At 43.8% G+C, this 15,314-nt stretch overlaps 1 protein-coding gene across 3 annotated transcripts; it reads right to left on the reverse strand.

The window, feature by feature from the left end:
• Positions 1–790: 790 nt before the first annotated feature.
• Positions 791–14,779, reverse strand: MAPK1IP1L (mitogen-activated protein kinase 1 interacting protein 1 like). Of its 3 annotated transcripts, none has more exons than XM_048854306.2 (4): positions 14,671–14,779; positions 5,620–5,647; positions 4,368–5,081; positions 791–3,084 (listed from the first exon to the last, which is right to left on the reverse strand). In XM_048854306.2, the coding sequence occupies exons 2-4, from the start codon at positions 5,641–5,643 to the stop codon at positions 3,058–3,060; spliced, it is 765 nt and encodes a 254-aa protein (XP_048710263.1). In that variant the 5' UTR covers positions 5,644–5,647; positions 14,671–14,779; the 3' UTR covers positions 791–3,057. The 3 variants fall into 3 exon arrangements, with proteins under 3 accessions (XP_048710263.1, XP_048710267.1, XP_074986080.1); XM_048854310.2 differs by having other exon boundaries at positions 791–3,526; positions 14,671–14,778; XM_075129979.1 differs by lacking the exon at positions 14,671–14,779 and adding an exon at positions 7,964–8,092.
• Between the last annotated feature and the right edge of the window lie 535 nt (positions 14,780–15,314).

The raw sequence follows: 15,314 nt of genomic DNA on the forward strand, positions 1-15,314 counted from the left end.
GACCTTGTCAAAGGCTTTCTGAAAATCTAAGTACACTATTATCTACTGGATCCCCCTTGTCCACATGCTTGTTGACCCCCACAAAGAATTCTAGCAGATTACTGAGGCATGGTTTTCCTTTACAAAAACCATGTTGACTCTTCCCCAACAAATTCTGTTCATCTCTGTGTCTGACAATTTTGTTCTTTACCATAGTTTCAAACAGTTTGCCTGGTACTGAAATCAGGCTTACCGGCCTGTAATTCCCTGGATCACCTCTGGAGCCCTTTTTAAAAACTGGCATCACATTAGCTATCCTCCAGTCATTTGGTGGGAGCATGACCTTTCAGGCACTGGTCAGCTCAGTATGTATTTTCCCTGGAAGGCAATTAGGATAGAAGGAGTACATATGCATAGACCTTGTATAGACTAGGTGAAAAGGTGTTCAGTTTATAAAATGGTACCTCCCCCAATTTAGAGAAGGCTAAAGGACATTCTAATCCTGAACAAATCACATCCATGATGTCCAATTTCCACTAGCTAGCAAGGCAGTTTTTAAAAACAGGTGCCACATAAGAGGTGCTACGGACAGCATTGCAGTGTTACATCCATGCTTTCTGTATATCCTTCATCCAAGTGTCACAAGCAGCCTTTTTAGAGGCCAAACAATTCCAAATTTATATTCAGCTTTTCCTTACTTCCCTCACTCAGGGAAGTCCTGTTTTTGCCATTCACAATCAATATAAAATTTGTGCTTTACAGTGTGGCAAAAGTGGGTAAAAGCAGGAATTGAAAGACAGAAAAACATCAGTCCTGAAAATACGTTTAATGTCCAATCTTATACAAAAGTGACAGCATTTTCAAAAAATATCAAATCCTGTATTTATAGCTTTTCGCTATCATACAGCAATATTTGTCTCATCTAAAGAAAATACAGCAGCAGGTGATAGTCTATACTTTTTAAAGATGTGATTGCTTATATTTCATATTGTAAACAAATGCAGTATGCCAATCTCAAAGCACAAATCAAAACAAACTTCTCAGCAATTTAACTTAAATGATGCATAGAAATGTACAGATTCCATTGCAAAAGCTTCAGGCCAGAAGTTGCTCACACTTGACATTACATGTGATAAAGTTACTACACAGCATATAGTGACAACTTGAGTTTTTACACAATACATTAACAGATAAACCCTTTCACTGCTATGCAAGGACCCTTGCTCACAAAACAAAGGGGATATGAAACAGTTTTCATGACTTCAAGAAATATGAATATACACTGAAAAAGTGTCCCATATGTATCTGAATTTTAGCCTAACCTTTCCAGTAATAAATCCTGCCTATTCCAGGAAGAACCCAGACATCTATTTTATTTACTTTTGGAAATCGCCATTTAAAAAATAATTTGATATGTTCACTTTGTATTTTCTACATCTGGCCCCTTCCCCTGCAAACAGATCCAGACCAGTGCACGTTCTATCCACATTGTGACTACAGGATCAATTCCTTTAAATAAATTTATGTTTTCCGTAGATCAATTTACAGACTAAGGCCGCACATGTCAAATGCACTTGACCAGATGCAACAAAGCACGTTTGCTATAGTCACGTGTAGAAGCTGTATCAGTCTTGGAGAAATTTAAGTCAATTCAGCAATGAATTTTTGAAGTCTATATTCTAGAGGAATAGAATTCTACACTAAATTTATGAAATATCCTATTTAAACTATTTCTTCTGGTTCTGATTTCCAGTGTTCATAGATACTGTGATTTATGTTGAATATTAGGGACAAGTCTTTGTTGTGTTCAGTTCCACTATTGTCTTCCTAGTACAAAACACACCTACCTTGGCTATTTAGTGTCAATATGCTAGAGTGGCCACAACTCCTTCACAGACTGCACTATTCTGTAAAATTTATTTCAGGGTTCTTGCAACTGCCATGGAGACTATGGCTATGTATCCATCATCACTACCAGGCCAGTCAGTTTATTTTTAAAAGCCCACTACTCTGTGCATGCAGACGTCCATAGTAAGGGAGGGAAGAGAAAGTTACCTTGATTTCACAGTTCCACTACGAAAATGGATTTCCTAATGAGCTGATGTATTACTAATCCGTCAGTATTACTAATTCAGATTTTTAATTCCACCAACAGATGCTAAATTAAGATTTCCCAGGTTGGGATAAAATAACTTCTGCATGGTCACAAAAAGTCTAGGTAATCAAAGTACCATAATGAATTTAAAAAAGCCCAAGTCTCAGTGAAGAATGGGTCTTGGTAATGCAAAAAATCATCATTATGATAATTCCATAAAGATTCTCAGTCAGGAGAATGAAATTGATAGCAGTGACACTTCTGATGAACACAGATTTCTAGTCATTCAATTAAAACCAAATCAGATCATGTCATTCAGTGAGGTACAACATACATCTAGGTATGAACAAAGGGACTACCAATTACTACGTTCAATAGAGTTCTGACATAAGACTGGCTCATTTTAAAAATATGGCAGAAGGAGGGAGATGGATTTTAAGGATCTACCTAGGTCACAGCACTATGTGGAATGCCAAAAGCAGCTTTTTGCCACTGGACTATTTTAATTTAACTCAGGCTTAATTTCCAAGGATGCTGAATAAAAGTTCTGCAGAGTTCACATAGCTTGGCAGCAAAGCTAAGTTTCAGATGGACAGAACCCAAGTTAAGAGACAGGATTATCTCCTAGTGGGAATCAGTTTATCTTCATGTAGAGAACAAGCCAAACTTCCAGTCACCACGACTAATTTTGGGCTGGCAAAATTATGCCCTCCTTTTCATGCACAGACCTCACATTTGTGGATTTGTGCTACTTGAGTTGCACATAAATGCCTGTTTGTGAATGTGAACAGGTGTGCATACAAGTTAGACTAAGTACTTCGGCCTATGACTGCTCCTCTGTAGTCCCAGAATCGGAGAGAAATTGTGCTTGAGTGTATCATAAATACATGCTGAGACCACCTTCAAATTCACATGCTCCATTTCTCTTTAGTGTGTTGAATTACTGTAGCATGTTTAAAATAAAGAGATTTCACAAAGAAATCTCAAAATACGTTGTTCTTACTGATATCCTAGAATAAACAGAAAATAGACAAAATATGACTATCCATCCATTTAGTGACCCCCACAAGTCTGGTATCAAAACTTAAAGCAATCACTGACATTTAATGTTTAACTTTTTAGTAAGACTTTAGGCCTGATCCTGTAATCCTTACTCACTTGGCAACTCCCTTTTTCCCCCCCCCAAAAGGAAGTTCTGCCTTGAGTAAGAACCACAGGACTTGACTTTGTCTGCTCATCCTAATTCACTTTAATAAACCAAAAGATGCCAGCATATGAGCAAGTTAAATTTATGCAGATTGCTCCTTCATACGTCAGAAGTACGTACAAGAGGTGAGTGCTCTTCACAATTCCAAAAGTTACTGAAACAAAATTTTTAAAAATCTCTGCAAATAGTGGATGAAGGTGGAAAGCTACAGTACTTTGTTGCCCAGCATGAATTCAGCGGTAAGGCTGTAAAAAATTAAAAAGTGAAATTCAAGGTCAATTTATGGCTTTAGCAAGACAATACATCCTCAAATCAGCACTAAGTAAATGTCTCAACTAAAGGCAAAGACAAATTTAAGTGTACAAGTCAATTGGTACTATGGTGGTTTGTTTTGTTTTTTACCAGTAGTTCTACATTCTAAGGCTATGTCTACACTAGAGACCGTACAGCGGTGCCCTTGCAAGGTCTCCTGTGTAGCCGCTCTATGCCAACAGGAGTGATCTCTCCAGTTGGCATAATTAAACCACCCCGCAACGAGCCGCAGTAAGGCTATGTCAGCAAGAGAGTGTCTCCCGCCAATATAGCACGGTCCACACCAGTGCTTCTGTCAGTGAAACTTATGTCAGTAAGGAGGGTGTTTTCTTCACACCCAATTGACATAAGTTTTACCCACAAAAGTGCTAGTGTAGACAGCCTTTGATTCTAGTCTCTATACGAATAATTCTTTCCATTCTCTCGTTTAAGCAAGGAGTTCTAGCTGCATTTTCATATTTAGAAGACAAATCAAAGTGATGCCTGAAATGAAAGTATTTTTGGAAGGCCAATAAAATACAACCCTAAAGACCACTGTCATACTTCTCAGGCTTAATAGTATTTCAAATCTGAGTTAACTCCCTAAACTGAGCATTCCCATACTTTTAACTCCACTAGGCAGATAATGTCCCATTAAACTGTTGACTGGAAAAAATACATAGCAGTTCTAACAGTCCATACCATTTTATTAAGTGGTCTTTCCACTGCCCAACATCAGTACTTGTGTGTGATGAATTTTGGAATTGTTCAACATAGTACAATTTAAATACTCACATGGTGACCACCAGGCATTGATGGAGTACCAGCAGGACCAGATGGCACTTGAAAAGGATTAGGGGGTGTAGGATATAGTCCTGGAGCTGGATATGATCCCGTGGGTGGAGGAAATGGACCGGGTGGTGAAGGTCCCCATGTTCCAGGTGGAACAGTACCCCACGGTACTGTAGGTGCAGCCCCGGGTGTCTGGGTAGGAGTGGCATATGGCCCTGGGGGTGGATATGGCATACTAGGTGCAGGATACTGCCCTCCCATTGTTGCTCCCCATGCTCCAGAAGGCATGGATCCCCATGGCCCAACAGGAGCAGGAGGTGCAGCTGGCTCTGTTGGACCACCATATGGTCTTGGAAGCTCTGGAAAGGGCATATTTGGTGGAGGATATTGCCCTGGCGGGACAGGACCTGGCACAGATGGGGGTGGATATGGACCACCAGGAGGAGGGCAAGAGGGTCCAGTAGGAGGTGGTGGAAATGGAGCAGGCGGTCCAGGTGGCATTGAAGGATACATTCCTGTTGGGGGAGGTCCAAAGGGCACACTGGAGGCTGTTGTATTTGGTGGCAATCCAGATGGCCCAGTAGGTGGAGCACTTGGGGTGTTCCAAGGATTGGAAGTTGGCCAGCCTTGTGTTGGTTGACCAGTTTGTTGACCAGATTTTGTATTGCTCACTTTGGAGGTTTTAGCAGGGGAATGATCCGGTAAAGCATCTGCCAACTAGAAAACAGAGCACCAGTGAGACTGCAAACTGCCTACTATTGTAATCACTAACTGTACATTTACAAATTACATACAATATTGTTAGGTAAAGCTATATTAGCTCCTGCATGGTTGCGCTTAATTTCATATAGCTTCTCTCTTCAGAATAGCTTCTCTTTAGAATAGAAGTTAAGAGACATTCTGACATGCTATAGCGATAGAACTGAAGACAAAAGGAGAGATACCATTGTGACAATAAGCAAACTTTTCAGTGCAAATCTAGAGGGAAGGGTCTTAAGCATCTTCTACATAGCTACCTTGAAGGCAGCATGTTGGAATTACATTTCAATGCTAATCTCAGACCTGAAAGTCCCAAGGAGACCATCTGACAGATTAGTACATTTAGCCCTCTGCATTGCTCTACTCACTCCAGAGCGAATACCACAACTGCAGCACCAGAAGAATCACCTCCCCATTATTTCTTAAATAACTGTCTGAAATTCAGAATCAAGTTGCTTGGCCAAGCAATTTTTAAGAAAGAAATGTAATTACTTACCGAAAAGTCATCAGCTCCAGACATTTTACTAGGGAAAAAAATAAAATAATGAAGTTAGTTGAAAGTAATTCTCAAAGTATTTCAGGCAAGAGCTTGTAAGGAGGCTAATTCCTGCCTATTTTTCTAAGTTCAGTGCACACAGCAGTTCTATTCTACTAGATGTCAGTTTCCCCAACCATGGCTTTGTTTTTAGGATTCAGAGCTGAACAGATATCCATCTGTTGCCAGGGCGGACTAAGATAGTTCTCTCATGGGTGAAGAGACAGTTTTAGTAGGTTTCAGAGTAACAGCCATGTTAGTCTGTATTCGCAAAGAGAAAAGGAGTACTTGTGGCACCTTAGAGACTAACCAATTTATTTGGGCATAAGCTTTCGTGAGCTACAGCTCACTTCATCGGATGCATGCTCTGGAAAGTGTAGAAGATCTTTTTATATACACACAAAGCATGAAAAAATACCTCCTCCCACCCCACTCTCCTGCTGGTAATAGCTTATCTAAAGTGATCACTCTCCTTACAATGTGTATGATAATCAAGTTGGGCCATTTCCAGCACAAATCCAGGTTCTCACACAGCAGGAGAGTGGGTTTGTGTGTGGGGGGGGGAAGGGAACCTGGATTTGTGCTGGAAATGGCCCAACTTGATTATCATACACATTGTAAGGAGAGTGATCACTTTAGATAAGCTATTAGCAGCAGGAGAGTGGGGTGGGAGGAGGTATTTTTTCATGCTTTGTGTGTATATAAAAAGATCTTCTACACTTTCCAGAGCATGCATCCGATGAAGTGAGCTGTAGCTCACGAAAGCTTATGCTCAAATAAATTGGTTAGTCTAAGGTGCCACAAGTACTCCTTTTCTCTTTAGTAGGACCTCTGTCAACATTACAGTTCCAGCACATCAGGGAACCAGTCATAACATGGTAGATGGGACCTGCCTATGCTGTAAACTGGATCACATAACCAGAGCTTAAAAATTCCATGTGCTTATGGCAAGTTGGAAGCTGCCCCAGGCAACTGCTCTCAGTTTCTGTATAATCTAAACTCTTATTTTTAGTAGTATTAAATTTGTGAAGACAACCTTCAAAATGTGAACTGACTGAACAGATGCTGTCTTCGTGAATCTAAAGACAAACCATCCCATTGTCTATTCCTGCTCAGAACTTTCCCAAACTGCAGCAGGGTGAAAACTGACCCATCTTGTCAGTTTTTACTACTCCTATTTGGAACAGCAGGGGCAGCAGTGAGCTGAATCAAACCAAACCAGTTTCAGTCTGCTACTTGGGCAAATTGAGGGATGGCTACTCATTGAAGGTGCCCACAAACAAAGGAGACGCAGAGTAGTGGAGATAGTTTGTAGCAACCAGAAATCTCGAGGGATAAACTGGGTAGCGGACAGCCCTTCATCACTATGGCCGGAAGGCTAGAGGGAGGAGTAAAGAAGTGGAGGTGCAAAAGTCTGTAGTGTAGACCTGGCCTTCGTATCAATCTCTGGCTAGCAGATTTAATCTTCAGGCTATTAGATCTCCAATTAACTTCTAAGCCCTATGGTGCATTGATAGGTGTGAGGTGGGCAGGAGTGAGCTGGAGAGACTGATGGACAGAGCTTAAGGCCAGAAGGGAGCATTTTATCATCTATTCTGGCCTGAATAGATATTTGTGGGGAAAGAGAAAAGCTTTTCTAGGGCAGGAGTTAGAATACGAAACGTAATGGAAAGAGAACAAACAGACCTCAAATTCAACTCAGGAATAGATACCCATGATTTATTATAGAAAAAAGACAAAGGGCAGTGAATCCAGAAAGGGAACGAGAATAACAAAAAGCAAAACCAATATAAATAGGGCTGGCTGAACAGTGTTCATTGACTATATTGACAAATGTCATTAGTATCTATCAAGTTGTACATTCAACATGTTTTGCAAAATTTGACCGAAAACACTATTTAAAAAATACTAGCTGAATATCTAAAATCAGTCACATTTATTCAATGAACATTTTTCTGTGGTGACTGACAACGTTGCCATTAAAAACAATTTACAACTGTTTTATTCCATTAAATTACAAAGGGATATAGCCTGGTGTGAGGGTTTAACGATAATTTTTACTTTGGCAAGTAGGCCTAACCCTCAAACTAACAGACGTCAAGTAAAATTTAAATGCTCTGTGCATAAATGAGCGAATCCCATGCATGTATCTCGTGCTAGGTCAGAGGACAGTAATTTTATTTCTAGTATCCCCGACCATGGTTATATTTTTAGTGTAGACTTGCCATACCAGTTTACCCATCCCCTTTTCAGAACCCTAAAAGTAAATCTTTAAAACATATTAGATAAGATATTATTTATTCACCTTAATGTATGTAGTTTTTCACTAAAATGTTTTAGAAATTATATTTAAATTAATATTCCATTCAAGTTGTTCAGTGCAGGGAAAATACAGGTCCCCCAAGGATCTGGACTGGGATCTGTGCTGTTCCACATATTCATAAATGATCTGGAAACGGAGGTGAACAGTGAGGTGGCAAAATGTGCAGACAACACAAACTTACTCAAGATAAAAAGAACAGGAGTACTAACACGGCTGCTATTCTGAAACCTGTCATTACTCAAGATAGTTAAGTCCAAAGCTGACTGGGAAGTGTCACAAAGGGATCTCACTAAATTGCGTGACTGGGCAACAAAATGGCAGATGAAATTCAATGTTGATAAGTGCAAAGTAATGCACATTGAAAAACATAATCCCAACAATACATACAAAATAATGAGGTCTAAATTAGCTGTTACCACTCAAGAAATGTCTTCGAGTCATTTTGGATAACTCTCTGAAAACATCCACTCAATGTGCAGTGGCAGGAAAAAATGCTAATGTTAGGAACCTTTAGGAAAGGGATAGATAATAAAACGGAAAATATAATGTCACGTTATAAATTAATGGTACGCCCACACCTTGAATACTATGTACAGTTCTGGCTGCTGCATCTTAAAAAGATATATTGGAACTGGAGTAAAGAGAAGGGCAACAAATGTTTGGGGTATGGAATAGCTTTCATCTGAGGAAAGATTACAAAAACTGGGTCCGTTCATCTTAGAAGAGATTAAAAAAGGAGGGATATGATAGAGGTCTATACAATCATGAATAGTATGAGAAAGTGAACAGGGAAGTGTTATTACCCATTTATATAAACACAAGAAGTAGGGGTCACCTAATGAAATAGACAGGAGGTTTAAAAAACAAAACAAACAAAAAAGTACTTCTTCACGGAGTGCACAGTCAACCTCTGGAACTTGTTGCCATGGTATTTTGGAAAGGCCAGAAGTATAACTGGGTTCAAAAAATAATTAGATAAGTTTGTAGAGGATAGGTCCATCAATGGCTATTAGCAAGATGGTCAGGGATGCAACCACATGCTCCAGGTATCCCTAAGCCTCCAGCTGTCAGAGGCTGGGACTGGATGGATCAGTCCGAATTTCCCTGTTCTGTTCATTCCTTCTGAAGCATTTGGCACTGGCCACTGTCAGAGACAGGATATTGGGATAGATGGACCATTCGTCTGACCCAGTATCGTCATTCGTATGCTTCAATTAAAGTCTCAATAGGCAAAATGCCAGATCAAGTGGTAAATGCCTCATTTGAAGTTTTTTTTTCCTTGACACTCTTCATATATGCTTACAACTAGTTACGGTATGTCTACACTTGCGCTTTAAAGTGCTCAGACTTGCTGCACTCAGGGGAGTGATTTTTCACACCCCTGAGCCAGCAAGTTAGAGCGCTATAAAATGTTAGTGTAGACAGGCTCCGAGTGCTGGGAGAGCACCCCCCGTGGAGGTGGATTACTAGGAGCGCTGGGAGAGCTCTCTCCTAGTGCTTCCACGCGACCACACTCACACTTCAAAGCGCTGCCGCAGGAGCGTTCCCGCACCAGTGCTTCGAAGTTTCCAGTGTAGACATACTCTTAGATGCAGTGGAGCTGTACCCATGTTGGATCCAAGATATTAGAGAGAGGGAAAGGAGTTATTCAAGTTTAAGAGTTTGGAAGGGAGTGGGAATGATTACAGAACTGAAAGAAAGAAATAAAACCTAAGTCAGGCTTCCCTCCATTTGTGGCAAGACAAAGGAAATTCTGTCTTATAAACCCCTGCCTCTGGAAATACCCTCCACAGCAGCTCCATGCCCTGCTCCAACAGATCCAGCAGCTTTGAGACACCAAGCCTCAGCAGCCTCCATCTATATATACAGCCCTGACTGTGAATCAGGGGAGGGGAGAGAGCTGCCAGAATGGCCTGTGAAAAGATTCCGATCCTAGATGCCAACCACCTCCCTCTTCCCCCAGCATTCAGGGTAAGAAGAGGGCCTGCTAGATACTCCCACTACTCTGATCCAGAGATATGGGGCACAACATTCCAGCAGCCTCCAGTTCCACCCACCAGCCCCTCTTCCACAGCAGAACCAACAACTGGACTACATACTCCTGAAGTCACAAGTGACATTTACAGTGACTTTTCTGAATTATGAACTCTGCTCAAATCACGTCCACCCCTCCTGCTGCTTGCTCTCTCTCTTTCCCTAACACTAACATTAAGTGCTGGTGATCTATTAACCATTCTTTTTCTATACTTCATGCCTTACAAAAAGCCCTGTCTTTCCAGCTCCCTTCCAAACCAAATATATCATTCAGTCTGACCTGCACAATAAATTATTTACTACAGGACTATAAAAACAACTTGTACATGTTGAGGAGATGCGCTAATAATTAGATCATTAACTAGCTGCTGAGATTTGATAATCTCTGTCCTTGAGCCACCACAACTGGTCTTGAACAGGAAAAAGGGCTCTGTAGGATTTTTAAATTTTATCTGGAACTAACTGACAGCTATTTCCAGGACAGGCATAACAAATGGCACGGCAACTGCCATAAACACACATGGTTCTTGGTATCAATTACTTACAACTCAAGAGCTAAGTTTACTTCACCTTAAAAAACAAAATAAGAGTGTTTTCCGTAGAAGGCTGAACTATTTGGATATGTAAGTTTCTCAAAACTTCTCTTTTCATAAACCTATCCCACCCTTCTCCTTCCTGCTGGGATACCTGTTTGTTGCCACACCACATTTTTATTCTTTCACTTTCTCTTAGCACAGTGGTTCTCAAACTAGGCTTGTTCCGGGAAAGCCCCTGGCGGGCCGGGCCGGTTTGTTTACCTGCTGCGCCCACAGGTTCGGCCGATCGCAGCTCCCACTGGCCGCGGTTCACGGCTCCAGGCCAATGGGGGCTGCAGGAAGCGGCGTGGGCTGAGGGATGGGCTAGCCGTCCTTCCCACAGCCCCCACTGGCCTGGAGCGGCGAACCGCGGCCACTGGGAGCTGCGATCGGCCGAACCTGCGGACACGGCAGGTAAACAAACTGGCCGGGCACTCCAGGGGCTTTCCTGGAACAAGCGGCAGCCCTAGTTTGAGAACCACTGTTTTAGCATTACATAGCTTCTATTCTCAGATTCATAGGGTTTAAGGACAGACGGGACCATTAGAAAGGTCTGAACTGTACATCACAAGCCATTCATTCTCATTGTTACCTTTGTACTGAGCCTACTAACTTGGGTACAGGTTAAACACTCTCTCCAGAAATGTGCCCATTCTTGATTTAAAGACATCAAGAGATAGAGAATCCATCACTTCCTCTTGGTATTTCTGGCTTCTTATGCTCTTGTTATGCCTTTCTCCACTAGGTTAAAGAGCACTGTAGTATCAGATATTTTCTCCCCTTGAAGATATTTACACTCTAGTCAAGTCATCTTTTAATCATCTAAACAGATAGAACTGTTTAAGTCTCTCACTGTAAGGCCTTTTCTCCAACCCTGAAATAATTTTTGTGGCTGTTTTCTGCGCCCTCTTATTTTCAACATACTTTTAAGATATGGATACCAGAAGTGTACACTGTATTCCACTAGTGAGCCCTTTCTTCTTTATGCTCATCCTGGATACCTCACAAGAAATACAGAACTTTGGTGCAAGTTGTTTGCAGAAAGTCTAGAAGATGATCCTGATAAATTGAGAGATGAGTTCAAAAGAGACAGCAGAAAGAAAGTATATGGTATATAACTTCAATAACATGAACGCTGAAGAATTATCCTTGAAACTAGATGGGCAGACATTACCGAAAACGCAATGTTTTGAGTATATGGGTTTCAGAATCAGGGAAAATGGGGAAATTAGAGCTCAGATAATAAATGCCTGGCACAGACAGACAGGTCCTGTACTATGTAACAAGAAGATACCAATAAGATTAAAAGGGAAATATCTATAAAAACAGTGGTCCATCCAGTTTTAGTGTATGGTACTGAGGGCTTTTCTACACTTAAAACGCAACAGTGTAGGTAACACTTACACCAACAGGAGGGTTGGCATAGATAATCCACCTCCTGAGAGGTGGTAGCCAGGTCAGTAGAAGAATTCTTCTGTCAACCTAGTGGTCTGTACACAGGGACTTAGGTCATCTTAACTATGCTACTCAGGGGTGTGGATTTTTCCACACCCTGGACCGACATAGCTAAATCGACCTAATTTTCTGGTGTAGACTAAGCCTGAGTTTTAGGCAACAAAGAAGAAACATGACCAAGTGATCTGTCCCTCAGAAAAGGAAATGCTAAGGTGAATAAGTGGTGTAAGCAGGAAAGACCACGTGAGGAACATGTATGTTAGAGAGACGCTTGAAATAATACCCATAAATGAAAAAGTTACAGTTTGGTCATGTAAAGCACAGTCCTGATAACTATGTGGGGAAGAGAGTTCAACAGATAAAGAGTAAAGGAAAAAAGAGAGGCCAACCCAAAAACAAGTGGTGGGATGTCATAAACAAAGACATGTTAGCATATGGCGTGACAGAGGGTTATGGCTAAGGCTACATTTTAGTCACGGGTACTTTTAGAAAAAGTCATGGACAGGTCATGGGCAATAAACAAAAATTCACGGCCTGTGACCTGTCCATGACTTGTACTATATGCCCCTAACTAAAACTTGGGTGCTGGGGGGAGAGGTGGGTCGGTGAGCTCCCTACCCAGCTCCCTGAAAGCGATGCCACGCTCCTCAGTTCCTAGGCAGAGGCACAGCAGGCCGTGAGTGCCCACTCCGCAGCTCCCATTGGCTGGGAACCACAGCCAATGGGAGCTGTGGGGGCAGTGCCTGCAGGCAGAAGCAGCATGTAGAACCGCCTGGCCACCCCTCTGCCTAGGAGCTGAGGTAGGGACATGTCACTGCTTCTGGGAGCCCCCCCCCCAGGTAAGCGCTGCCCAGAGCCCTCACTGCATCCTAACCCAACCCCCTGCCACACCCAAACTCCTGCTGCTGCTGGCCCAGGGGCTGCCCAAGTTGCTCAGGCAGCCCCGGGGGCCAGCCGCTGCAGAAGTCACGGAGGTCATGGTCATGAATCTGTGACTTCCTTCAAATTCTCTGATGCTGCAAGTCTGTCACAGAAGAGGATTTGAAGTGCCGCCCACATTTGATATGATTAACACATGGAATAGGATGACTATGTATACAGAGGTAAAATCACCTACATACTCCTTCTCACTACTCCCTTGTTTTATTTGAGTGTGTGTGTGTGTGTATATACACACACACATATACGAGCCTCTTTTGCCACACCACTGCACTGGTAGCTCATATACAGGTGCTTGTCCACTAAAACACCCTAAACCCTTTGTAAAGTCACAGCTTTCCAGACTTCAGACCCCCCTATTCTACAAGTATGGCCTGCATTCCTTATTCCTAGATGTACCACTCTGCATGCAGATGTACTGAAACCCATTTTGTTTGAACAGGCCAAGGCTGTCAAGTGACACAAATCACACCATATGAGTACTCAGTGCTCACTATTTACCACTCTGCCAATCTGCAAATTTTATCAGTGTGACTTCCAAATCATTGATGGAAATGTTGCTGTGTCAGGCCTAGTCCCAAACCCTGAAGAACCCCACTAATCAATGATGAAGATTCCCCACTGACAAATTTGAAGTCTGTCAATTAGCCAATTAACCTGTACATAATATTGCAGGTTAATTCTAAAATCAGAATGTCATGTGATACTAACTCAAACAGCTTACAAATGTTTAGGTATTACATCTCACATGATCTGAACTAAGGTCACACTGAAAGGAAACAGACTGGCCAAAGGCTTTCTTCAATGAGGCGTCCTTCTGCCCGAGTTAATATACATTTTAATAAGCATTTTATAAGCTTAATGGACAAAATGCTTTTTTCAGACAATCAAAAAACACAGTAAAGTTTTTTTTTGTACTATTACACTATACACAGCTGAACAAACTTGAGACTGAACCTGTTTGCTTTTTACATGTGGTGTACGAACACAGCACTACCTAGTATAAATGCCATCTTGACGATCAGCTCCTAAGCACCGATCAACGGGTTACCAACATGCCCCCTGGTGTAACGCGGCGTGCTGCCGCAGTTACTGAATTCCTTTGTGCAACATTTCGTGTCACTCGTTTAGCGCCGCTCTGCGGGGTGACTCGGGGTAGCTCGCACACGGTGGCCGCGCTTCCAGGCACCTCCTTTTCACAGCGCTTTTAGCGGGGGACACTGCACCCCGCAGGCGCTCGCGCAGCACTCTGGAGAGCAGGGGGCGGACGTGCGGGGCTGAGCCCCTACGCAAGGGGCGCGCAGGGGCGCGCTGGCCTCCGCGGTCCGCAGGGACACATCCCCCCCCCGCGCAAGGGCTCGGCGGCGGCCAACAAGAAGCGAACAAACCCTTCCGCGGCGCGGAAAGAAACCAGCCGCCAGGGCGCCTCGCGCAGGGCGGAGAGAGACCGGAGTCTGCTCCCCGGGCACCGGCCGCCCTCCCCGCCCCCGGGAGGGAACCGGGCCAGACCCACCGAGGCCACGGCTAGGATCTGCCAGAGCCTCCCCCCGGCCGGCCTCGGGCCCCTGAGCCCAGCCCGCCCCCGACGGCCCGCCCCGACTCGGGCCCCGCCGCACCCGGGCCGGGCCGGGCCACCTTCCCCCGCCCGCGCTGGAGGCCGCGGCCCGGGCTCCGCGGCCGCCCTACCTGCGAGGGGGACTCGCTCGGCGGAGGCAGCCGGCCCAGCAGCAGCGCGACCCAGCCTCCCACTCGGAAGCGGAAGTGCGTCTCTTCCCCCGACAGGAAGGTCACGCCCGCTGGGCCCGCCCCTTCCTGACGCGGGCGCGAGCGAACCCGGCCCCAGCCACGGTGGGTCACGTGATAAAGACCCCGCCCTGCGGCCCGAAGCGCGAGCGGCCTTTCTCGGCGCGAGGTGGATGACGGGACAGCTTCCAGCCTCCTCCCGGGTCCAGGCTCCCGCCCTGCGCCGCTGCCGATTTTGGAGGGCGCCACAGCGGCCCCTAGTGGACGGCAAGAGAGGTGCTGCTGTGAATCTAGTGCTCGGGCCATTAACAAGAGCGCCCTGCCCAGTAACATTGTTCATAGTCTCTGTGTGTATATAATGTCTTCTGCAGTTTCCACGGTATGCATCCGATGAAGTGAGCTGTAGCTCACGAAAGCTCATGCTCAAATAAATTGGTTAGTCTCTAAGGTGCCACAAGTACTCCTTTTCTTATTGTTCATAGAATTCACCCCCTGCGAGAAGCCAAGAAAAACAACTGAAACAGGTTTCAGAGTAGCAGCCGTGTTAGTCTGTATTCGCAAAAAGAAAAGGAGGACTTGTGGCACCT

The sequence above is a fragment of the Caretta caretta genome, chromosome 6, assembly GCF_965140235.1.
Source record: "Caretta caretta isolate rCarCar2 chromosome 6, rCarCar1.hap1, whole genome shotgun sequence".
Taxonomy (NCBI): Eukaryota; Metazoa; Chordata; order Testudines; family Cheloniidae; genus Caretta; species Caretta caretta.

Bases quoted from the DNA above. Each gene is read 5' to 3' on its own strand.
- MAPK1IP1L (XM_048854306.2), bottom strand. From the start codon at position 5,643: ATGTCTGGAGCTGATGACTTTTCG. The intron at 5,082-5,619 runs GTAAGTAATTAC...TCTGTTTTCTAG, and splicing joins CTGGAGCTGATGACTTTTCG to TTGGCAGATGCTTTACCGGA. The intron at 3,085-4,367 runs GTGAGTATTTAA...TGTTTATTCTAG, and splicing joins CAATGCCTGGTGGTCACCAT to GATATCAGTAAGAACAACGT.